General features: G+C 43.2%; 1 protein-coding gene across 2 annotated transcripts; it reads right to left on the bottom strand.

Moving 5' to 3' along the window:
* Nucleotides 1–1,257: 1,257 nt before the first annotated feature.
* Nucleotides 1,258–23,665, bottom strand: ccdc9 (coiled-coil domain containing 9). Of its 2 annotated transcripts, none has more exons than XM_016994793.2 (15): nt 23,549–23,665; nt 23,397–23,430; nt 20,130–20,234; nt 17,103–17,261; nt 14,599–14,877; nt 13,666–13,749; nt 13,355–13,534; nt 11,468–11,670; nt 10,488–10,543; nt 9,275–9,407; nt 8,980–9,073; nt 7,701–8,142; nt 6,338–6,517; nt 6,166–6,227; nt 1,258–1,827 (listed from the first exon to the last, which is right to left on the bottom strand). In XM_016994793.2, the coding sequence occupies exons 2-15, from the start codon at nt 23,397–23,399 to the stop codon at nt 1,822–1,824; spliced, it is 1,986 nt and encodes a 661-aa protein (XP_016850282.1). In that variant the 5' UTR covers nt 23,400–23,430; nt 23,549–23,665; the 3' UTR covers nt 1,258–1,821. The 2 variants fall into 2 exon arrangements, with proteins under 2 accessions (XP_016850282.1, XP_008112006.1); XM_008113799.3 differs by having other exon boundaries at nt 13,355–13,531.
* Between the last annotated feature and the right edge of the window lie 2,357 nt (nt 23,666–26,022).

Here is a 26,022-nt window from a genome sequence, read left to right as displayed (position 1 = left end):
ATCTACTTATTCACATTTGCATGTTTTCGAACTCCTACGTTGATCAGAGCTGGAGCTTACAGATGAGAGCTCACCCTATTCCTGTCTATACTGTAGGATATGGAATATGTAATGGTCTGTGCTGTAAAATTGCTTGCAGACTCATGACGATCTCATGCATTTGATGGGGTTTTCTTAGAAAACAAATATACTCAGAAGTGTCTCCCTTCCTCTGAAATACAGCCTATCAGACCAGATATCTGTTGGCGCTCTCTCCCTCCAGGTACTAACCAGAGCTGACCTTGCTTAGCTTCTGAAATCAGACAGGATCTGATGACTTCAGAGTATTCAGGTGGGTTGAAGCTCCCAGTGACGCAGCAGGTTAAACTGCCAAGCTGCTGAACTTGATGAATGAAAGGTCGGCGGTTTGAATCCGAGGAGCGGGGTGAGCTCCCGCTGTTAGCCCCAGTTTCTGCCAACCTAGCAGTTCAAAAACATGCAAATGTGAGTAGACCAATAGTGGGAAGGTAATGGTGCTCCATGACTTTGGAGGCATCTACAGATGCCAGCACTTCAGCTTAGAAATGGAGATGAGCACCAACGGGCTGTGGCGCAGGCTGGAGAGCAGCTGCAATGAATCACTGCAATTAATCACTCTGACCAGGAGGTCATGAGTTCGAGGCCAATGTTTTCAATGTTTGTCTTGTCTTTGTTCTATGTTATAAGGCATTGAATGTTTGCCTATATGTGTAATGTGATACGACCTGAATCCCCTTTGGGGTGAGAAGGGCGGAATATAAATGCTGTAAATAAATAATAAATAAATAAACCACCAGAGTTGGACATGACTAGACTTAATATCAGGGGAAAACCTTTACCTTTGTTGGATTGAAATAGTAGGTTTAAAATGCTGGACTGACCTGCCTATTTCATTTGACATCTGGAATGTGTTGAAAATGTTTTTCTTTTTCTTTTGTCGTGGAGGTGCTTATCTCTATTTTCAGCTTTGCGCAGCAGCAGCATCATACCCAATGATGTTAAACCGAGGCATGAATATTGCTAAATGAAACACTAATTTCAGTACCACCAACAGAAAAAAACACTTTACTCCCGATTCTACAACACACCTTATTTTTAGAGATGTTATATGAGGAGGAAAGTGTCTCTCAGAACTGAAGAAGTGCTGTGTTTCAATGAGTACGGACATGCTATTGTTGGCGTGTCCACATTTCCCACCTCTGCCTCCATCCAATTTTAAAGAAGAGCCTGGGAGACAACTGGCCACCAAAATGACTTTATTTTTAAAATCCCTTTTTCCTTTGTACATGATATGAAGCAGCCAAATCCTACCCAACCCCAGAGAAAGAAAGAAAAAAGCAGCAGCATGTGGGGCAGAGGAGTGAAGGCAGATAAACTCTAAGCTTTTCTTTCTCCTCAAAGTGTCAAGGGGGACTTGTGCATATTTTACAGGACGCCTTTGTTCTAAGAAATACTGTACCGAAGAAGGGTGGATAAATGAACAAAAAGATTTCCCCTCCCACATGCACAAGTGCACCTGACCCCACCAACAATAACAGTCAGAAAAGCATCACATACAGGCAGGTGCCACAGTCCCCATCTGCACATGGATTTAGTGTTCACTGCACTAAAAGATGGCTTTGCAGGCTACGGCGTGCTGGGAGAGGGGTTGCTTTCCTCTAAATATGGAAGCCCAAGAGCAATACAAGCAAGCAGGATGCGGCAGGGCAGGGTCACTGATGTGTCCAGAAGCCAGTCTCCTTCTTGGCCACCCTGGGCAAGGGAAGCAGATAGGAGATTCCCTCCAGTGCTTCAGGCCTCCTGCTACTCCTGGAAGAGGGAAGAGAACCACATGCAATCAGAGAAATGGAAGATTGAAATGCAAGGGGACCTGTGCAGGTTGCAAGGCTGTGGCCCCATCTCCACTGACCATTTAATGCAGTTTGCAGCTACCTTCAAACTGTGGCAACTACAGAATGAATGACCACAAAAGCATGACCCTAATGCAGGCATGGGCAAACTTGGGCCCTCCAGGTGTTTTGGACTTCAACTCCCGCAATTCCTAACAGCCAGTAGGCTGTTAGGAATTGTGGGAGTTGAAGTCCAAAACACCTGGAGGGCCCAAGTTTGCCCATGCCTGCACTAATGTGCCTCAGTGTTCTGTGTTTTGTATAATCACCATCCAGGCCAGAATTTCCTATATAATCATACCGACTTTCTTCAATAATGATTTGAAATTGCATAAAAATGTCAGTGTAGATGGGGCCTATCACATGCAAGAATAGCTTAAGAGTGCCTTGCCATCAAAACAGAAGAGAAACAAAAATTTTAGCATTCACTTCTTTAGGGGAAAGTGCCTTTTTCCTCTTCCCTCCTCACACTATTTTCCTTTGTGCTGTGCCTCTTACCATTCTTCTTAATATATTAATAATAACACTTTATTTATATTCTGCCCTTCTCCCCAGCGGGACTCAGAGTGGATTACATTATATAAATGGACACAGGCAAACATACAATGCCTTGTTAAAGTGACATACAGTGACATAAATACACAGACAAAGGAAAAGGCTTCTCCTTTCATTTCCGGCTCTGGAGGCGCTGCTCATCCCTGACTCTGGGGGAGGTGCTCTTCTCTGATTCCAAGCCAAGGAGCCTGCATTGTCCATAGATGCCTCCTGGTTGTGTGACTGGCAAGACTGCTTGGAGCATCACTTTGCCTGTTCCCGCCAAAGCGGTACCTATTTATCTACTCATATTTACATGTTTTTGAACTGCTAGGTTGGCAGGAGCTAGGGCTAACAATGGGAGCTCATCCTGTCCCATAGATTCAAACTTCCAACCTTCAGGTCAGCAATTCAGCAGCACAAGGCTTTAACTCATTATGCCACTGCTGCTACTTCTTCCTTCCTCACCCTTTCTTTCCATGTTCAATGTAGCATCTATACTGTAAGATTTAATACAGTTTGGGACCACCTTTATTATTAATGCTATGGAAACCTGGGATTTGTAGCTTCGCAAGGCTCCAGCCTTGTTTACTTAGCATTGAGCCAAGGCAGTTACAGTGGTGTCAAACTGCAACAATTCTACAATGTAGCCATACTTTTCAAACAGCAAACAAAAACTAAAATATGTAACAAAATCTGGAAAAAATCTATTCCTGGTTCGAAAGTGGTATTCCTGTTGAATTGTGAAGTACTTAACTTTGAATGTAGTTGTTACATTCCAGAAACTTTGCTTCTGTGGCCGCCTCAAACTATGTTGAATTGAGACTTGAGATATTCATTGAAAAACTGTAGAAAAATGCACTGCAGGATGTCCCGCAAAAACAAAGTTTTGGCAGCTTAATAAAACTTTCCCCTGTTTTTATGACAGAACCAATTAGGAAATTACATTTATTTACGACACCATAAAAATCACCTAGCCGCTGTTGGAATGAGGAAGTTGCCGTCGCAGTGGATGATGAAGCAGCAGCTCCCCCTGTGGCCAGAATCAAGCACACCCTCAGGAAGCTGGAAGCTGGATAAGGTTTAAATAACCTCTGCATCTGTCTCTGTTCTAGGTTATATGGCATTGAATGTTTGCCTTATATGTGTACAATGTGATCCGCCCTGAGCCCCTTTCGGGGTAGGAAGGGCGAAATATAAATACTGTAAATAAATAAATAACCCAGGAACATAGTGTTACATAGTGCTATTGTTATTTTTATGTTTGCAACCTTTTTACCAGGTTCGGTAAAGGCAAGTGTGAATGTTGCAATTGATCACCTTGATTAGCATTGAATAGCCTTGCAGCTTCAAACAAAGGTTTCCCCCAGGAAGGAAACAGCCAAGCTTTGAAGCTGCAAGGCTATTCAGTGCTAATCAATTGCAACAGTCACACCTGCCTCAAACATTTCACAGATATATAAACCCCACTTGCATAGTTTCCAACAAACCTCACAACCTCTGAGGATGCCTGCCATAGGTATGGGTGACAAGTCAGGAGAGAATGCTTCAGGAACATGGTCATACAGCCCAAAAAACTCACAGCAACCCAATTTCTGTAGTGCTAAAAAAGCATGAAAGCACCAGGCCTGGAGTGTCCCTATGTGCCAACAGAGAGCAGCACTGCCCTTCTTTCAACCAAAAGCATAGTTTGTGTTCTCTGTAAATATGAACATATTATCGACATTCATAAATTAAATAATGCACACATCTTTCTTAGAAAAGGCCCACTCCCTGAGAATTCTGAATTTTGGCATCTCATTCAGTCTATATGAAAGCAAACACTTTCCAATATTTAAATAGTGGACATTTTGTATAATAAGGGATACTCCCAAGCCCTCAAATTAGGGCATCTCTTAAAAGCAAGGGCACCCAGCAACCTTGAGCTCAGTTTTTGCCATATATTGGGGATTGAAGGGGGAAAGTTCATTTGATCAAGATGAATTCTTCTGGAGAAGAAATGCTTTCTTTAAACATTTGCAGGATGTGAGAGTGCCAAAGGGTCTAAAGCAGTGGTTCTCAACCTCTGGTCCACGGACCACTAAAGGTCCCGTGAACTAAAATGTGGTCCACAGCCTCACCATTACTATGCCGTTACAACGAGAGCAACTGGTCCCACAAAACCCTCCTATAGTGCCAAGGCAACAGGGATGTCAGAGGGGAGAAGTTGTGTGCCCAAGAAAGGCACAACAACAAGCTTCCTTCTCCCCCTCCCTCTCCCTGAGCTGAGCCGTTCCATGTGGCACCTGGAAGCAAGGACGCCTTGGTGTTTTTGTTTTTAGGCCTGTTCATGGGGTTATTTGGGGTGCTGATTCAGAAAATTGCATTGGATAGACCACATCAGCTCTAGATTATTAAATATGGTTTTCTGTGGGCGAGCAGATGGCGACTATTGGATGGCATATGTTCTGTATCATAAACTAGAGCTGATGTGGTCTCTCCAATGCAATTTTCTCAATCAGCACCCCAAATAACCAAACCAAATCTAAAGTTGAACAAAAACTGATTTCGTAACCCTTTTGGTACTGATGTTGGAGAGTGGTCCCTGGTCAAAATGGTCCCTGGTCAAATAAAGGTTGGGAACCATTGGTCTAAAGCAAGGGTCCCCAAACTTTTGAAGCAGAGGGCCGGTCCACAATCCTTCAGACTGTTGAGGGGCCGAATTGTCATTTGAAATAAACAAAACAAATTCCTATGCATACTGCACATGTCTTATTTGTAGTGCAACAACAACAACAACGAAAAAACAATACAATATTTAAAAATGAAAACAATTTTAACCAACATAAACCTATCAGGATTTCAATGGAAAGTGTGGGCCTGCTACTGGCCAATGAGATAGTCAAGTTAATTAGGACTGTTGTTGTTGTGTGCCTTCAAGTCATTTCAGACTTTGGCTGAGCCTAAGTCTAAAATTAATTATTTATTTACTGCATTTATTTACTACATTTATATCCCGCCCTTCTCACCCCAAAGGGGACTCAGAGCAGCTGTATGTACATACAATATGTTATATTATTAGCATAACACAATATTAGCATTATATATTACTATATTGAACTATACCACTATACTATTATATAATATGTAATATATAACATATAATTAATATTATTATATGGTATTACTATTAGTATTATATTGTATAACAATATTATCAATATTATATGTATATACAATATCTTATATTATTAAAACTGATATAAAAATATTATATTATAAAACTGAGGGCGGTGGCCAGGTAAATGACCTTGGAGGGCCGCATCCGGCCCCCGGGCCTTAGTTTGGGGACCCTTGGTCTAAAGGGAAGGGAGATGGAAGCACTTTTGAAAAAAGGGTGAAAAGGGGAGAAACAAAAATATGTCCAGAGCAAACATGAGCCATCTCCCTTGCCTTGTTTATGCAAAGGAATTGCTGACAGTGACCTCTACCTTCCAAGACAGACAGAGAGATGGACAAGCATATGCTGAATGGATGTAAAACACAGAAAGAGAAGTTCTCTGAGCTGCAACAGATTTGCAGAAATGTCCAAGAGGAGAAAGAGGAGACATTGGCATCCAGGAGGGGAAAAGAGAGGAGGGCTGGCCAGCAAGTAAACATAAAGGGGTAGAAAAGAGTCATGCAAAGAGACATGTCTGGCACTGTGCCCATCATAAGGGGAAGGTAACATCTAAGAGACGCTCACCTTCTGGATGTCAGTAATCTCTCCCTCAACAGGCACAGTAGCCAAGGTCCCTGCTGCAGCTCCTAGGAAGACAAGATGAAGGTCAGAATCAGGGAAGAATGGTGATGCCCTACCTATGAAGTGGAGGCCCAATAGCCCTGTTGAACTGCTTGCCAAATCTCCTGTCCCTTACCGTTGTCATCTTGATTGTCTGGTTCCCCTTGCACAGACTGTTTGTTCAAATTGTCTACTTCTGGCTCCTTGCTCATCTCAGCCACTGGGGCTCCAGGCACAGGAGGTGCCTCTTTTTCCGACACTTCTACAGTGGACTGTTGGGATCCTGATCCAGAAGGAGAGTAAGTGGAAGCTGGCCCTAAAGGAAGAGTAGGACAGCAATAAGACGTAAGGTCAACCTTTACAAGAAGAATGGTTGGAGACATATAGGATTGTCATAGGGAGAGCAACCAAATTTGGGGAAAACTTTCTCATTATTATTTTTTATCTACACTCCACTTTTTCTCTCCACAAAAAAGACTCAAAGCAGAGAGAAAGGCCCCTCCTACACTGCCATATAAAATCTGGATTATCTGGTTTTAACCGGATTATATGAGTCTACACTGCAATATAATCCAGTTCAAGGCAGATGATCTGGATTTTATATGGCAGTGTAGAAGGGGCCTAAGACACAAGCAGCAGCCAAGACAAATGTTATAGCCCTGAAGGGATGTGAATCCATGTCCTCCCCAAATAAACTGCACCAATTTGGATCTACCGGTGTCATATTAATATGATGTGCAGATTTAATAAATGTGGATTTAATATGTGTGGATATGAATGAACTGTATGAAAGGTGTATGAATGAGAGCAAATAATTTTGGAAGCCCCATTCTTAAAAGGTTAAGGCCTGAAATGAAAAAATCACTAACTAAACTCAGAAACTGTAATTAAAAGTTGCTGAACTGCTGACATTGATAAAAACAGTGACAATGACTAACTGTCAACATTTGCTGACTTGATTAACTTTGGGAGAAACAACGTGTTTACATTAATGGCTCTTTCAAGTAAAGGAAATGTTTACAAGGTTTCCTTATGTTTAGAAGGAAGTCAACACAAGGTGCTTCTCCAAGGAGGGAGAAAGAATATGGTAATATTTGGATGCATGAGGATGAATGAATGTATGTGAATGTGACTGCTGAGTAAAAATGAAACCCCTCTTTGTTTGTTTGTTTGTTGGCCAATGTAACAGTAGGTTTGTGAATCCAATGTAGTTACATTGAATCTGTATGTCCAATGTCATTCATTGTGTAAAAGTGTGAAAGTTTTGATATACCCACTCATACTGAAATTGCAATAAAAAAAACCTTTGCTTAGAAAGTATTCATGACACCGGCGCACACAACCTTCCCAAGTGTCGTTCTCAGAAGTGATAAGTATCGAAAAAGAGACAGACAGATACCAGCCAATGTTAGAAGCCAAGAGGTTTTAAGTTTGGTGCCTACTCCAAATTTGAACTCAGAGCTCACTGACACACCCACCCAGCATACTCTGCACTTTACCAGAACTGGCGGAAGGCCCCACTTCGGATGCAGCCAAAGGACTCTTGGTTAGGTTCGCCCGGGGTGAGTTCAGCTCCATCTCTTCGCCCCAATCAGAAACAGGGTGATACCCTTCTGCTGGTGAAAACGGAGTCAAGGGCTTTCCGTCTGTGTTTGGAGCCTCCTCTTCTTCTGGAGGCGGAGGCATGGCTAGGGACAGTTGCCCATTCTTCCCAGGAGGTTGAGAAGAGCTGGTGGAAGGAGGCAGCGGTGATGGCTGCTGCTCCTCTTTCCCCTCCTCTTCCTCTTCAGCGTCCGAGCCCTGGCTGTTGTTGCTCCCAGCTTCTACCTCTTCTTCTTCCTCCTCTTCCTCCCCGCCACTGACATCTTCCCACTGATCTTCCTCTTCCCCTTCCACCATTTCCTCTTCCAGAACTACCTGAGGAGAGGCAGGTTTCTCCACCTGCAGGATAAATCCAAAAGTAAATAAGGGTAAAAGAAATACCACCACTGCTTGACTTCTGTAGCTCAGAACGGCACATACATCGTCTTAAAGAGCTGGGTATGTTTAGACTCAGAAGAGAAGATTGAAAGGAGACATGATAGCCAATATAAGCATATGTGAAAGGCTGTCAGGCTTGTTTTCTGCTGTCCTAGAAACTAGGACTCCGAGCAATGGGTTCAAATGACAGAAAAGGAGATTCCACCTGAACATTAAGAACTTCCTGAATGAAAGGGCAGTTCTCAACAGTGAAACTTTCTGCTTCGGAGTATGGTGGAAGTTCCTTCCTTGGAGGTTTTTAAACAGAGGCTGGATGGCCATCTGTCGGGGGTGCTTTGATTGTGCTTTTCCTGCATGACGGGGGTTGGACTGGATGACCTATGTGGCCTCTTCCAACTCTATTATTCTATGATCCTATGATTCTCCATGACATGATATCCATGTTTAAATATTTGAAAAGATGTCACACTAAAGAGACTAGGACACAGAGCCATGGATTCAAATTGCAGGTGAAAAGATTTCACAAAAACATGAGAAAGAGCTTCTCAATGATAGAGCTGTTCAGCAGTTGAATATTCTGCATTCTGGAGTCTCCTTCTCTGGAGTTTTTAAAGCAGATCCTGAATGGCTACCTGTCAGGAGCGCTTTGTGTTTTCCTACATGGTAGGTGATTGGATTGGATGGCCCTTGTGGTCTCTCTCAACTCTATGACTATGATTCTATAACCAAGAGCCACACAGACATTCTCAAATTCCCACAAAGGCATTCTGGATAATCTGATTTTTGTAAGTCCCTTACCTGCTGCACAGTGTCAACGGCTGACTTTTCTTCCACCTGCGCTGGTGGCGTGGCTTGGTCCGGCTCTTCCTTCTCCCAGCGATTGTCATGCATGCTGCACAAGGGAAAGCCAAAACAACCTCAGCAAGGACTGTCCTTCCTCCAACCCTAGAAGCAAGCAAGGAAGGGGACCAGCCCACAGCTTCTTCCTTGGTCACTCATTTGGGCCCACCCCAAGAGCTAAAATAAAAGACGAAACAGTCCCCAATGCAGATCTAAAGCTAGTGCTACCTACTAAGATCTGCCAGGGCCTCACCTGTAGGGTTTGGAGGGCCCACTGCCCCGTGGGCGCCCACGGCCCCTTCCTCTGCCCCTCCTGCGCCGATCTGGTTGCTGCTCAGACAGGAACTCTCCAAATGTGGGCAGTTTTGGGGGCCGCTTGGACTCACCTAGGAGAGACAAAGGGGAGGTGGATGTAGTCAGGGCTGCCAAACACTGCCTCCATTCACAATCTGAGTTGCAAGCTCTTATGATCCCCACCGAAGGTGAACCAACGTCTGTATCAAGGGTCTTCATGGGCCATTGGATATAACCCCCAACCCAAGCACACAATCTACCATCTTGATGTCTACAAGACACTGGTTTCAAGAACCAATTAAAAACTTTCCTATTTAGGCAGGCCTTTAGTGAAGGAAACAAAGGTGGAGTGATAAGAAACAACAGAATGTTTATGGACTGGAACAAAGTGTGCACATGCCACAAAAATGTGAATGTATATTATTGTTGTTTTAACCGTTTATTTTATGAGGTTTTATACTTATTATCGATGTATTTGGATTGTTGTTTACATGATTTTAATATGTTATAAGCCGCTTTGGGTCCCACGAGGAATAAAAGCAGGATATAAATAAAGATTTATTATTATTATTATTATTGACACAACGACATAGTCTGACACAGCAAACAAGATAGATATGCTGGATTTCATATCACAAAATCACAAGTCGAACACTTCCCAAGCGTTTAGGACTGTGTAATGTATTTTCGGATGATGCGCACAGATTCCAGTAGGGTGGCCTTTTGCAGTTGGCAGATTGTAATTTTGTCAATGTCTATTGTTTCCAAATGCCGGCTGAGATCTTTTGGCACGGCACCCAGTGTGCCGATCACCATTGGGACCACCTGTACTGGTTTCTGCCAGAGTCTTTGAAGTTCAATTATTGTTGTTGTTTTTGTTGTTGTTGTTATTATTAGAAATCAATACCTTACCCTCCACCCTTGCTCTTAATTCAAAGGAGTATTGTATCCTCTTACACCCATGTTGGATTAGGGGCAAGTTGCCCTCTAAGGACCCTTCCAGACAGACCCTATATCCCAGAATCTGATCCCAGGTTTTCTGTTTATCCCAGATTATCTGGCAGTGCAGACTCATATAATCCAGTTTAAAGTAGAAAACCTGGGATAAGATCCTGGGATAAAGGGCCTTTCTAGAAGGGTCCTAAGAGGTGGGGAGACAGGGGGGTCCTTACCATGCTTACCACCTCCAGAACCTCCAGAGCTTCCAGGCTTGCTGCCCTCTTTAAACCTGGGAAGGGTGAGAGAAACAGACATGAGGATATTGCAGAAAAACCTCTTCCAGTATTTGTTCTTCTTCTATTATTTCAAGAGATCAGCTTCCATGATCCCTCAGTATAGCTACATACATACCTGACCTACACTCCTCCAAATACACAAAGTCAGTAAATACTTAAAGCCATGACAGCAATACTTAGGCCTCTCTTTCTGCCTCATTAAATATGTTGTGCAAACTAGAAACTGCAAAACTGGGCTTCTCCTGTTTCCACCAGGATTACTGATCAACATTTTTGGTTTAAGTTCTTAATAAATCCTAATGTATAAAGTTTCCCTTCCTTAACAGTTATTTCAAAACTGCACAACTATTCTGGCTGGTATCTAGTAAGTCCCACTGAAGTAATGATTTGAGTCTTATTTGATTTCTGGGTTATGTGACCATGTTCTAGAAGCATTTTCACCTGATGAGGATCCTCTGAAGATACCAGCCACAGATGCAGGCAAAACATCAGGAGAAAATGCTGCTTGAACATGGCCATACAGTCTGGAAACCACACAACACTCTAGTGATTCCGGCCATGAAAGCTGACAACAATACATTGAGTTAATGATTAAATGATAAACAAAACACATAGGCAACTAAAAATAGGGTTGAATTATTTGTGTGCAATTGCACATACATAAATCTATTCTGCATCAATAGAGCTGGTGGATCCAGGGTTTTGGTCTGATTAAGAGTAGAAGCCTACCAATTTGGATTACAGCTTAATCGAATGGGCTAAAGCCTGGAGGAGATTCACCGCCCAACCAGCATGGGAGCCACTTGCCACTGACATAACCCATGATCACAGGTCTTCTGATATATCTACCTACACCTACAGTACAACCACTTGGAACACCATCTCCCACATGCATATACTACGTTCCTGGCACTTACGCTGCATCCATCTTCTCTGCATCCCATTCTCGGCGCCACTCGCCCGTAGGCTGGCGATGTCGTGCCAGCCGCTCCTGGTCAATCTGTTCTCGCTCTTGCTTCCAGCGGATATATTCCGCACGCTCCCGGCCTGTCATGCAGAGTGTCATGTCCAGAGATGCTGCGGGTGGTGGGCCTCCTCTGCGTCGGGAGCCGCCGCGACCCTGATGGGAAAAGGTGCATAGACCCAAAGGTAGTCATTTGCCAGCTTCAGTGGAAAGTGCAGACACCCCAAGAACCATGAGATGCATACGTGAGCATGCAAAACTACACCACTGCAGGTCCCTTTGGTGCAACCCAGAGCAATATTTAGTTCATGCTACACAATTCCAGCACTACGATAAGCATTCTGTTCAGAAGTTACACCACTGTAAATTGTAAAAAGTTAAATAATTTGAACTTTATAAAAAGAAGCAGATATATACCTACACCACTGAAACATACACAAGCAGAGCCAGCAACGTGACAAATGCGCAATATATCACAATGCATACTGAGAACCCTTATTGTGAAACAAGTGTTAGGGTTGCTGTGAGTTTTCCGGGCTGTATGGCCATGTTCCAGAAGCATTCTCTCCTGGCAGGCATCCTCAGAGATTGTGAGGTCTGTTGGAAACTAGGCAAGTGGGATTATATATCCATGTAAGGTCCAGAGTGGGAGAAAGAACCCTTGTCTGTTTGCAGCAAGTGTGGATGTTGCCATTGGCCACCCTGATCCTCCGGGGAGGCCCTCCTCGCTCCCACTTCTGTCTCAAGTGGGGACGGGACAGAGGGCCTTCTCAGTGGTGGCCCCTGACTCTGGAACTCACTTCCCAGGGAAATTAGACTGGCTCCTTCACTGTCCATCTTCCATCAGAATTTAAAAACATGGATGTTTCAGTGCGCTTTTGAGTGAAGAGGCCACCAGTCCTTTATCTAGACATGTACTTGTTTACAAAACTGATCTGCACTTCATCACTGTTCCCCATTTTACAGGTTTTAGAATTTTAATGTGGCTGGTTCTGTGTCCTCCTCGTTCATCCTCAACTATTTTTCATGGACCTTATTAAGAGTTTTTGTACAAATCACCTTCTATACGTAGCAATTGTTGTCTTGGTTTTTAAATTGCATTATGTTGTGTTGTTTTATAAAGATGATGTTATGTTTTAAATGATATGTTAATTTTCATTGTGGTATGTTGTTTTCTCATGTGACCCACCCTGAGTCCCTTCAGGGAGATGGAGGCGGGGTACAAGAATAACGTTGTTGTTATTATTATTGACACAATGACATAGTATGACACAGCAAGCAAGAAAGATATGCTGGATTTCGTATCACAAAATCACAAGTTGAACACTTCACAAGCGTTTAGGACTGTGTGATGCATTTTTAGATGATGCGCGCAGATCCCAGTAGGGTAGCCTTTTGCAGTTGTTGTTGTTGTTGTTGTTGTTATTACTATTCTCAGCAGATAAAGCTTCTGGAACATGGCCATACAACCTGGAAAACTCACAACAACCCAGTGATTCTGGCCATGAAAGCCTTTGACAACATATTAAACAAGTCTTAATTTAGCAGCATGGTAAACTGTCAACAATGTCATTCCACCATTACAGCTTCAGATGCAGAATTTTATCATCCCATTTTAACTGCTGTGGAATCCTGGGCTTTGTAGCTTTGTAAAATATTTACAATTCTCTCCGGACAACTCTAGGGCTTCCCTGAACTACAAATCCCAAGATTCAATAGGAAGGAGCTCCGACAGATAAGGAGCTAGAACTGTGAGGTGCGAAAGAGACAACAAACGCCTTTCCACATCAGCTGAAGTTTCCTACATTCATATACACCTCACACAAATATATATACGTACAGGAGAGGGCCACTCCTTGCCCTGCTCAATCCCGGTCTTGACTTTGTCAAAATCGGGGCCTCCCCAATTGCGGATGTGGCGGCGGCTCCCTTCTCGTCTGTCTGTCTCAGCAAAGGAGCCGCTGCGTCGCGGATCATCGAGAAAGTTGCGGACCGGATTCTTCTCTTGTGCCCCATCCTGCTGAGAAGAGAGATCAATAGTCACCGTCAAATTCAAGAAGAGCAGATGAGCATGGAACTCAGGGTGTGGGTCAGGCCTCATCCCACATGGGGCACGGCAGGGCATAAGGCATGAGATGTTCCAGTACTCACTCGCTGGCTACGCTCGTACTCAGCGATCTTCTCCATCTCCTCATTCATCTTCTCAATGTTCTGCTTCCGGCGCTCCTCCCACTCCTGAATGGAAGAGAGAGGTAAGGTACCTGTGACTGATTGAATCATAGAGTTGGAAGAGACCTCATGGGCCATCCAGTCCAACTCCATTCGGCCAAGAAGCAGGAAAATCGCATTCAAAGCAGCCCCAACAGATGGACATCCAGCCTCCGCTTAAAAGCCTCCAAAGGAGCCTCCACCACACTCCAGGGCAGAGAGTTCCACTGTTGAACAGCTCTCACAGTGAGGAAATTCTTCCTAATGTTCAGGTGGAATCACCTTTACTGTAGTTTGAAGCCATTGTTCTGCGTCCTAGTCTCCAGGGCAGCAGAAAACAAGCTTGCTCCCTCCACCCTATGACTTCCCCTCACATCTTTATACATGGCCATCATCATGTCTCCTCTCAGCCTTCTTTTCTGCAGGCTAAACATGCCCAGATCTTTAAGCCGCTCCTCGTAGGGCTTGTTCTCCACTTAATCATTTTATTCACCCTCCTCTGGACACATTCCAGCTTGTCAATGTCTTCCTTAAATTGTGGTGCCTAGAATTTGACACAGTATTCCAGGCATTGTCCATAGATACCTCAAGGTCATGTGGCCTGTGCTGTCTATGCGCCTGTTCAGATTTCACCTCACTTTGTGTCCCAGTGATAATTGGATTTTGAAACAAGGATTGGTGAGAAAGTTTCAGTGGAGACACTTTTCCCCCATGATAACAACTCTTCCAGGAGTGAATTTCCCTTCCAAGGGGTAGATTTCTCCCACTTTCTGTTGTCTCAACCCCGTTCTTAACTAGAAGTCATTTGTAAGCCAGATGTTTGTAACTTAGGAGCTGCCTGTATCAGTCATACCTTTGCACCCATAGGCTCCTCACCTTGGATCTTCTGTCGGGCCCGGCGTCTCCTCCGGGGCCCCCATGTCCCCCACAGGGCCTTCGTCCACGTCCCCCGCCTCTGCCTCCTCCTCGCTTGCCGGCCCCAGGCCCAGCTGTGCTCCCCTCTTCCCATTCTGGTTGTTCAGGGGGGTATTCCCCTCTCGGCGAGCGGCTGCCCGAATAGAACACCCCACGGAGGGAACCCTGGCCATGGGGGCTACTGCGGGGGGGCTTGGCGGAAGCTGGGTGCTTCCTCTCGTTGCTGACCACATGCTTTTCCTGGAAAAAGGACAGGTGGGGGGGGGGGAGGTAAAAGGTTTTTAGATTAACCTTCTAAATAATAAGGCAGAACCTTTTGTCGATATTATCCAATTTCTGACGGGGGAAATGCAAGCCTGACACATAAAGATTTGTTGTCAGTTAGGACTGGAGCTGTTAGTGTCAACATAGCAAGACTTTGAAAATGCAAAGGATTATCTCTCCAATGCTGGCTGGACAGGTTTTGCTGGGCTGCTCCAGCTGACAAGCTGACAATAGAAGCTCAAATGACAAGGGGCGAAATAGCAAAAAGACAACCTCACAGAAACATGGGATCTGTTCATATCCTACATTTGGATATGAACAGATCTATGGGTAAAGGCCTACGACTAATGTACAAGATAGTTTTTAATATATGTTTGTTTATTTTAATCTTTGTACTACATATTTTAATACAGTAGAGTCTCACTAATCCAAGCCTCACTTATCCAAGCCTCTGGATAATCCAAGCCATTTTTGTAGTCAATGTTTTCAATATATCATGATATTTTGGTGCTAAATTCGTAAATACAGTAATTACAACATAACATTACTGCATATTGAACTACCTTTTCTGTCAAATTTGTTGTATAACATGAAGTTTTGGTGCTAAATTTGTAAAATCATAACCTAATTTGATGTTTAATAGGCTTTTCCTTAATCCCTCCTTGTAATCCAAGATATTCGCTTATCCAAGCTTCTGCCGGCCGGTTTAGCTTGGATAAGTGAGACTCTACTGTATATGTATTTTGTGATGATGTATTCTAATGTATCCATTTAACGTTACTAATTTTATGGCAGTGTGTTTTAATTGTGCTGCATCCCGCCCTGAGCTGTTGAGGAAAGACAGGTAACAAGCCTTATTGTTGTTGTTGTTGTTGCTGCTGTTATTATTTGATACACAACAAGATTAGTACACAGCAAACAAGATCACTATGCTGGCTGTTGTATTGGATCAAACGCCGGACACTTCTCAAGTGTCTAGGACTATGTGATGTATCGGCAAATAATACATGCAGATCCAGGGAGGGTGGCCTTTTGCAGCTGACAGATGGTAATTTTGTCAGCACCAATTGTTTTTAAGTGCTGCCCACTCTTTAGGCACTGCACCCAGTGTGCCGATCACCACTGGGACCACTTTTACTGGCTTGTGCCAGAGTCTTTGCAGCTTGATCTTTAAATCCTCATATCGCGTAAGCTTTTCCAAGTAGTTTGTTAACATGTGATTCTGTTTGCTTACTGTTTTGTATGTATGTTCTGGTATGCAGCTTCTTTTGCTCTATGTTTCCTGAAAGGTTGTGGGAGGAGCTGCAGACCACGGGATCTGATCAGAGACTGCTCAGACCTCAGACTCCATTTTAGTTTCTTCATAGACTTGGGACTGCTATGAGTAAACACTTATTGATGATTATAAAAATGATGCCCTGTGCATCTGCACAGAGATTATCTCAAACATATCTGAAACTGTACTGGTACGCTAGGTACCTGTGTCACGCTGAACACATGAAGTTGTGAGTAAACCAAATATGTTACTCTACCAAAGCCTACTTCATTTTTGTCTCTTCAGTGCATGATATAAAACCAGTTGTTTTATGGGAGGGTAGATATATATTTTGGGCACTGAAAAACACTTCTGAAACTCTGCTGTTTTTATGCACTAGCATATTGTCTGTTTTCCTAACAGATCAGAGACAATAGGTTCAGTCTAACAAGTGAAGATATTGTCTTGCATATTGCACTTTGTTGTATATCATATGAGAAGATTCTACTCAAACGGGTTTTTGGCTCTTCTCTGAAAGATCAAACTTTTCCAAAAGGTTATGATCTTCAAATGGTTGTGAATGCCATTTTCCAAAAATATTATTATTACTACTACTACCAGGATTGAATTGCACCCAGAAATGGATTGATAGCAACTAAAACTTTTGCAACACATGAATTATACACTGCAAAGCAACATAATGTGGTGGCTTTAAATGTAGGGCTAGGATTTAGGAAGACCAGGATCCAACCCCAGTGCAACCATGGCTAAACAATGCATATCTTGGGACTCCAGGTTGAGAACCACTGCCTTAGAGGAAGGCAATGAGCAGACACCATGTTACGTTAAAGCAACCACTGCAGTCCTACAGCCACTGTACATACGCTGTGGTCAAAGAATAGTGTTGCACTAGCTTTGCCTCCACTGCAAACAGTGGACCGCTCACCTCCTGAGATAGCAAGACCTGGACAGTCAGAGTCGGGGAGTCCAGCTCCCCTCGCCTCCTCTCCAGCACGATGGCATCCCCTTCAGCAGCCCGAGGTCTTCGCCCTCCAGTCACAGCAATGCCTTCCTGCTCAGCTTTCTTCCGGTCTTCTTCAATCTCCTATTAGTAGTGAAAGGAATCAAGCATGTCATAACCAAGCTTCTCTTCATCGAAAACCCTAACCCTTTCACAAGAACATCCATGTCCCCAGTCATAGTTCCACCCATCAAAGCCTTCTTCTCATCCAACATTTTCAGTTGAGGGACCCTCAACATTGGCAAACATTTTGACTCTTCACAGGCCCTATTTACAGGTTTACAGATATCCCCTACCATTAGTATGTATGCTCATGCGGTATGGAAACTGGAAACTGCCATGCATGTTACGCAATTCATAATAATAAGGGATAAAAATCATCAGATAGTGAATGTGAGATTTGCAGGATTGTTTTCTTGTTTGTTTGTTAGTTCATTTAGCTTATGTGTGCAGCTGTATGTTGTGTTTTGGTGTAGGCTTATAGTTAGCAGTAATAGGTAGAATGTAGCAATGTAGTTTTATATCACAAAATCTTGCTTCTTTGCCATTGGAGAACTACATTTTAATATGTGTAGTTTTACCATTTTTGCAATGTACTGTGATCTGCCTCAAGCCACGAGGAGAGGCAGGTAAGAAATAAAATAATAATACAGTAGAGTCTCACTTACCCAAGACTCACTTATCCAAGGTTCTGGATTATCCAATGCATTTTTGTAGTCAATGTTTTCAATATATCGTGATATTTTGGTGCTAAATTCGTACAGTAATTACGATATAACATTACTGCATATTGAACTACTTTTTCTGTCAAATTTGTTGTATAACATGATGTTTTGGTGCTTAGTTTGTAAAATCATGACCTAATTTGATGTTTAATAGGCTTTTCCTTAATCCCTCCTTATTATCCAAGATATTCGCTTATCCAAGGTTCTGCCTGCCCGTTTAGCTTGGATAAGTGAGATTCTACTGTAATAATCATTATCATCATCAAGATCATCATCATCATATGGAATAAAACACTGCTTTTTTAAAAGGTGTCATCCATGTACTCTATATCACATACTCCTGAATCAGTGCACACACCGGGGGGATTCTAGTCAGCCTTTACTATTCCAAGGAAATATCAACAACAGCATAATATAACTGGGCATGGCATCATTTCCTAAAACGTCTGTCTGGTTCTGCCTGGAAAACCTGACTACAGTGTTCCATCACTTATCGTGGGGGTTACGTTCCAGGACCACTCGCAATAAGTGAAAATCCACGAAGTAGGGACACTATATTTATTCTATGTGTGGAGGAGAGCAAATCACAGACCACTTACTACAATGCAGTCTGTACTTTATTTTAGAAATTACAATATACAGTACACCGGCAGAGAAGAAGAATGGAAGCTAAATAATCCTTTTTTACTTCCAACCCTTCCCTACCCTCCTCCCTCTCCCTTTATTTCTCCCTTCCCCTCCCTTCCCAAACCCTTTGCATACTGCAAAAACCTGTGAAGCAGCAAAAATACTGCAATAAATGTGTACATTAATATTAATTGAAAACCCGCAAAACAGTGAGGGAGCGAAAAGTGAACCACGAAGTAGTGAGGGAATACTGTATATAGAAGTCTGGGTGGCCCAACTCTGACCCAGGTTCAGGTTTTGGTAGGTTTGCCTTTCTTTTCCTGCCTGCAGGGGATCCAGGTCACGGGGCAGTCCAGCACAAGCTGCCCCTTTGGCCACGGCGCCTGCGGACGTGCCTGTCAACGTGCCACACTAATTAGCTTAAGGAGTCTCATCTTCTTTGCCGTGCACACACTCCCAACAGACACACAAGCCAGCAAAGCGTATTCTGATTCATAGGGTCCAAAGAACAACCAGATGCCCCATTACAGAACTCAGAGAATCCTAGAATTGGACGAAACCGCAAGGGCCACTCAGTCCAACCCCATTCCACCAAGCAGGAACACACTATCAAAGCACTCCTGACAGATAGTCATCCAAACTGTTTAAAAACCTCCAAAGAAGGAGACTCCATCTAACTGTAAGGCAGCACATCCCACCGTCAATGAGCTCCTATCATCAGGAAGTTCTTGCTAAGTTGAATTTCTTTTCCTGCAATTTGAAGCCATTGCCTCATGTCCTAGTCTCTCATTAGATATGAGGCTGGCCTTCAGCAGCAGAAGCCGCACTATTCCAGAGCCCAAATCATGCCCCTTCGTCCTGAAGCAGTGGCATCAACCAAGTGACACCACCAGAAGGCATGGCATCAAAATAACTATAATTTTTTTGTGCAGCGTATCTACAGACATTTATTATTTTTAAATAAAAATATCATGGCAGTTAGACATAGTCACAAAAACATTTTTGTACACCCAGCTTACATGTACTGCATCACCATACATACAAGATGAATTCTGTGCTAAATCACTTGTTGACCCTTCCAATGCACACACTCTCTGTGGTGATTATGACTCGATTCCAATGACGAGTTGAAGGGTGTGGCTTCATCTGCACATACTACAAACACACCCTGTTGTTTTCTCAACACTTTTTTTGGTCACGTTTTGCAGCATTAAGCTACAATATTATCAGTGTAGTCTAGTGGTTTGAGCATTGAACTAACGCAGTGGTTCCCAACCTTTGGATCTCCAGGTGTTTTGGACTTCAACTCCCAGAAATCCCAGCGAGCTTACCAGCTGTTAAGAACTGTGGAAGCTGAAGTCCCAAACACCTGGAGGCCCAAAGGTTGGGAACCACTGAACTAACGGCTCTGGAGAGTAAGGTTTGATTCCCACCAAGAGACCTTAAGCGGCTGAGGCGGGAAAGGAAGGGGTCTGAGGCTGTTAGGAACTGTGGGAGTTGCAGTCCAAAACACCTGGAGAGTCTCAATGAGTCTCAATGCCTGGTGGACTCCATGAGAAGTTTCTTTCCCACTCGTATCCTTATTTCTGGCATAGCTCACCTGATAGCGCTTGATCAGCGCCTGGTTCTTGCGCCGCAGTGCCTCGATCCGCTTGTCCAGCTCCGCATCCTTCTCTTCCTTCGACTTCAAGTCCAAAGAGGCTGACTGCAGAAGAAGGCAGAAAGAAAAAACGTGGCAACCCATGCAGACACCCAAGCTCAGCCAGAGGTACATCTACACTGAGGAATGAATGTGGTTTGATGCCACTTTACCTCCTATGGAATCCTGAGCGTGGTAGCTTCAGGCTGGATTTGCACTGCCATATGGTGTTGTTTCAGAATTCAGATGAATTGTATTCAGCTACTATGTAGCAGTTCTATCTGCATTACTTAGAAGGGCTTAGCACTGCCAAAAAATCCTCAAACTACCAAAGCCCAGGATTCCACTGCAGGTTTTTTTTTTCATGTCAGGAGTGACTTGAGAAACTGCAAGTCACTTCTGGCATAAGACAATTGGCCATCTGCAAGGACATTACCCAGGGGACGCCCAGATGTTTGATGTTTTTTCATCCTATGGGAGGCTTCTCTCATGTCCCTGCACGGAGAGCTAGAGCTGTCAGACAGGAGCTCATCCGGCTCCCTGGATTTGAACCGCCAACCTTTTTCAGCAGTCCTGCTGGCACAAAGGTTTAACCCATTACGCCACCAGGAGCTCCATAATATATAATCCTAATAGTAAAATATACTAATTATATATTGTATATATTGTAATATAATACAGTATACGGAGCCCCCAGTAGCGCAGCGGATTAAACCACTGAGCTGCTGAGCTTGCTGACCAAAAGATTGGTGGTTTGAATCCATGGAGCACAGTGTGCTCCCGCTATTAGCCCCAGCTTCTGCCAACCTAGTAGTTCGAAAACATGCAAATGTGAGTAAATCAATAGGTACTGCTTCTGTGGGAAGGTAACGGCGCTCCATGTAGTCATACTGGCCACATGACTTAGGAGGTGTCTATGGAAAACACTGGCTCTTCGGCTTAGAAATGGAGATGAGCGGACACGACAGGACTTAATGTCAGGGGAAAACCTTTACCTTTACCTAATACAGTATATCATAGAATAATATTATAATATTTCATATATATTATACAAGAGTAATAATAATATTGTAATGTAATACAATATAACATTTAGAAATAACGTTGAAATAATATTAATATATTATATATAATACGACTATTAATATTGCAATATATTAATAAAATATAGTACTAATGTTGTGCTATACCAGGGGTCCCCAAACTAAGGCCTGGGGGCCAGATGCGGCCCTCCAAGGTCATTTCCCTGGCCCCTGTCCTAAACCTTAGGGTTGACCTAAGTCTACCTGGTCTTTGGAGGTCTCTTTGCTTATTTATAGCCTTATGAGATCATCTAGATGGTCTTTGGATGTCTCTTTGCTTAGCTACGGCCAACTAGATGGCTTTTGGGGGTCACTTTCCAAAAGTATGAGACCATCTAGATGGCTTTTGGAGGTCACTTTCATTACCTATGGTCATATGAGACCGTCTAGATGGCCTTTGAGGGTGCCTTTTCTTACCTATGGTTTTATGAGATCATCTTGATGGCCTTTGGGGGCTCCTTTCCTTACCTATGGTCTTATGAAACCATCTAGATCAGGGGTCCCCAAACTAAGGCCCGGGGGCCGAATGCGGCCCTCCAAGGCCATTGACCTGGCCCCCACCCTCAGTTTTGGACTTAGGCTCACCCAAAGTCTGAAAATAACAAAGGCACACAATAACAACAATCCTACTTGATTATGTCATTGGCCAGAAGCAGGCCCACACTTCCCACTGAAATCCTAATAAGTTTACAGTATGTTGGTTAAAATTATGTTTATTTTTAAATATTGTATTGTTTTTTCATTTACCAATATTGCAAATGAATGATATGATAATAATATAATATATTGTGTATACATATAATATTGATAATAATATTATAATGTAATACAATACAATATTTATTTATTTATTACAGTATTTCTACCCCGCCCTTCTCACCCAATAGGAGACTCAGGGCGGCCAATAATAATAATACAATATAATAATATTGTATAATATAATAATATTAATTATATATTATATATTAAATGTAATATTACTAATAATATTACAGTATAATGGTATAGTAAAATATAGTAATATATAATGCTAATATTGTGCTATGCTAATAATATAATATATTGTATGTACATACAACTTGTAAGCAGCTCTGAGTCCCCTTCGGGCTGAGAGATGGTGGGATATAAATGTAGTAAATAAATAAGTAATTGTTGCTGGGGGGGGGGGGGGGTTTGCACTACAAATAAGACATGTGCAGTGAGCATAGTCTCCTGTTTTTAACACTGTATCCTGCGTGTTGATTTTAATGATTGTTTTTATTGATGTTGATGTTTTTTACTGGGATAATTGTTTTATTGCTTTGTTACTGTTATTTGTTTGTTTTATCGGGCCTGGCCCCATGTAAGCCGCCCCGAGTCCCTTCGGGGAGATGGGGCGGGGTATAAAAATAAAATTATTATTATAGTAATTGGTTCGCCTAGAGCATCGTGGATGGAGGGCGATTAATAAGTAATTAAATGATGATGATGATGATGATGATGATGATGGTTCGGGGTTTTTTTTTTCAAATGATAATTTGGCCCCTCAACAATCTGAGGGACCATGAATCGGCCCTCCACTTAAAAAGTTTGAGGACCCCTGATCTAGATGGTCTTTGAGGATCCCTTTCCTTATCTATGGTCTTATGAGACCATCTAGATGGCCTCTGGAGGTCTCTTTGATTACCTATGTCTTATGAGATCGTCTAGATCAGGGGTCCCCAAACTAAGGCCCATGGGCCGGATGTGGCCCCGTACGGTCATTGACCTGGCCTCTGTCCTAAACTTTAGACTTAGGATTGACCTAAGTCTGAAATGACTTGAAGACACACAACAACAACAATCCTAATTTTGGACTATTTCATCATAGTCCGGCCCCCCAACAGTCTGAGGGGCTGTGAATTGGCCCTCCACTTGAAAAGTTGTAGACCCCTGTGCTATACTAACAATATACCATTGCGTTGATTAACGCGGTGTCAAAGTGCATTAACCCTGCAGCGTGGATGCAATTCCCCAGGTCTTGGCTTGGCCTTGAGGGCAAGGCTCAGAGGGCACCCTTCCCTTGGAAAGTCTCCTCCTCAAACAAAGCCCTTTTGGAGGGCAAAGCTGAGCCATGACTGAGCCCATGCAAAGCCCATTCCCCACCGAGGCCCCTTTCCCCCCTTACCATCTTTTTCCTCCCCGAAAGGGAGCAGCCAGGTCTGCAATGCAAAGGGAGGCAGGATCAGAAGCAATGCATGGAGGGTTTCCTTAAGGAGGGGAAAGGGGACCCAACTGCCCCCCGATCCCTGCCCTTTCTCTCCAGGAGGAAGCCCTTACCTGCCCCCCGCCCTGCAAGAGAAACAGAAACCGGATTAACGTCCCCCCTCCCTCTCTGGATCCTCCCTCCTTCTCCCCACGTGGCCTCCGTTTCCGCTTCCTTTCCCACAGAAGAGGAGGAGACTGCGATCAAAGTCACGGGTGCATCTACACTGCCGAATTAATGCAGTTTGATCGCGCTTTAATTGCTAACGCTCCATGCAATGGAACCTTCGGAGTTGTCTCTGCCCTGTTTTGCAGAGAAGACTAATATAGAACACTATGTAACACTTTTTTGTCATTTCCTCATTGGTTCTATCGCAAAAACATTTGAAAAGTTGTCCTGTCGAAGGCTTTCATGGCCGTGAATTTTCCGGGCTGTATGGCCATGTTCCAGAAGCATTTTCTCCTAATGTTTCGGCCACATCTATGTCAGGCATTCTCAGAAGTTGTGAGGTTTGTTAGGAACTATGGAAGTGGGGTTTATAGACCGTGTTTCCATGAAAATAAGATAGTGTCTTATATTAATTTTTGCTCCCAAAGATGCTCTAGGTCTTATTTTCAGGGGATTTCTTATTTTTCCTTAAAGAAGAATTCACATTTATTGTTGAACAAAAAAATGAACGTTTATTATATACTGTACAGTAGTTGTCATCACAAACCAGCATAACCAGACAAACTGAATCCTATCAAGAATTTCTTGTTACTACCATTATTTCCATTTACAACACTCTATGGTATGTACATTTACCGATCCTGCATGCTCTGGTGTTCTGTTCGGCAGGCATGCTTACAAACACAAACTTTTCTAGGTCTTACTTTCAGGGGAGGCCTTATATTTAGCAATTCAGCAAAACCTCTACTAAGTCTTATTTTCTGGGGATGTCTTATTTTAGGGGAAACGGTATCTGAAAAATGTCCAAGAACTCTTTGTCTATTTGAGGCCAGTGTGAATGTTGGCCAGCTTGATTAGCATTGAATAGCCTTGCAGCTTCAAAGCCTGGCTGCTTTCTGCCTGGGGGAATCCTTTGTTGGGAGATGTTAGCTGGACTTGGCCATGGTGGTCCATGCCTTGGTTACATCCCATTTAAACTACTGTAACGGGCTCTACGTGGGGCTGCTCTTGAAGAGTGTCCAGAAACTTCAATTAGTTCAAAGGTCTGCAGCCAGGTTATTAATAGGTGCTGGACCGAGGGATCATACTACCCCTCTGCTAAAACACTTGCACTGACTGCCAATTCCTTTCCGGGCCCGATTCAAGGTGCTGGTTTTGACCTTTAAAGCCCTAAATGGTTCAGGTCCTACTTACCTATCTGACAGCATCTCCTCATACCAATCTGCCTGAACATTAAGATCTTCTATTCTCTTTGCCACCGCCATCACAAATGCAGTTGGCGATGATGAAAGAGATGGCCTTCTCTGTGGCCACTCCAACTCTTTGGAACTCCTTCCCTGAGGAGGTTAAAACAGCCCCGTCCCTGACATCTTTTAAAAAACAGCTAAAGCCCTTCCTGTTTGCACAAGCTTTTGATGAATACACTTAGCAGGAAGACTAACTTTTATTGAGTTGTGCTAAGCTCCCCATCTATCTTGTTGAGTCGCTTGCAATAACTGTATTAGACTAATGTTTTTAAATGTGCTTATTGTATTGTTGAAGGCTTTCATGGCCGGAATCACTGAATTACTGTGAGTCTTTAGGGCTGTATGGTCATGTTCCAGAAGATTTCTTTCCTGATGTTTCGTCCACATCTGTGGCAGGCATCCTCAGAGGTGTGAGGTATACCTCACACCTCTGAGAATGCCTGCCACAGATGTGGACAAACGTCAGGAGATAAAGCTTCTGGAACATGGCCATACATCCCGAAAGACTCACAGCAATCCAATGTGTTTATTTATTTCTTATTGGGATTTTGTTTTTATAAGCTATTGTTCTACATGTATATTGTTTTGTACTGTCTTTTATATAATATGAGCTGCTTTGGGTCCTGTTTGGGGTGAAAATTGGGATATAAATAAGAATTTATTATTATTATTATTATTATTATTATTATTATTATTATTATTATTATTATTATTATGACACAGCAAACAAGATAGACATGCTGGATTTCGTATCACAAAATCACAAGTCGAACACTTCCCAAGGGTCTAGGACTGTGTGATGTATTTTCAGATGATGCGTGCAGATCCCAGTAGGGTGGCCTTTTGCAGTTGGCAGATCGTAATTTTGTCAATGCCTATTGTTTCCAAATGCCAGCTGAGATCTTTCGGCACGGCACCCAGTGTGCCCATCACCACCGGGACCACCTGCACTGGTTTCTGCCAGAGTCTTTGAAGTTCAATCTTGAGGTTCTGATAGCAGCTGAGTTTTTCCTGTTGTTTTTCGTCAATGAGACTGTCACCTGGGATGGCAACATCAATGATCCAAACCTTTTTCTTTTCCACAACTGTGATGTCTGGTGTGTTGTGTTCCAGAACTTTGTCAGTCTGGATTC

Source organism: Anolis carolinensis, unplaced genomic scaffold, assembly GCF_035594765.1.
Source record: "Anolis carolinensis isolate JA03-04 unplaced genomic scaffold, rAnoCar3.1.pri scaffold_10, whole genome shotgun sequence".
Taxonomy (NCBI): domain Eukaryota; kingdom Metazoa; phylum Chordata; class Lepidosauria; order Squamata; family Dactyloidae; genus Anolis; species Anolis carolinensis.
Note: the sequence above shows the minus strand (reverse complement) of the source record. Positions and strands in the feature narration are given on the sequence as shown.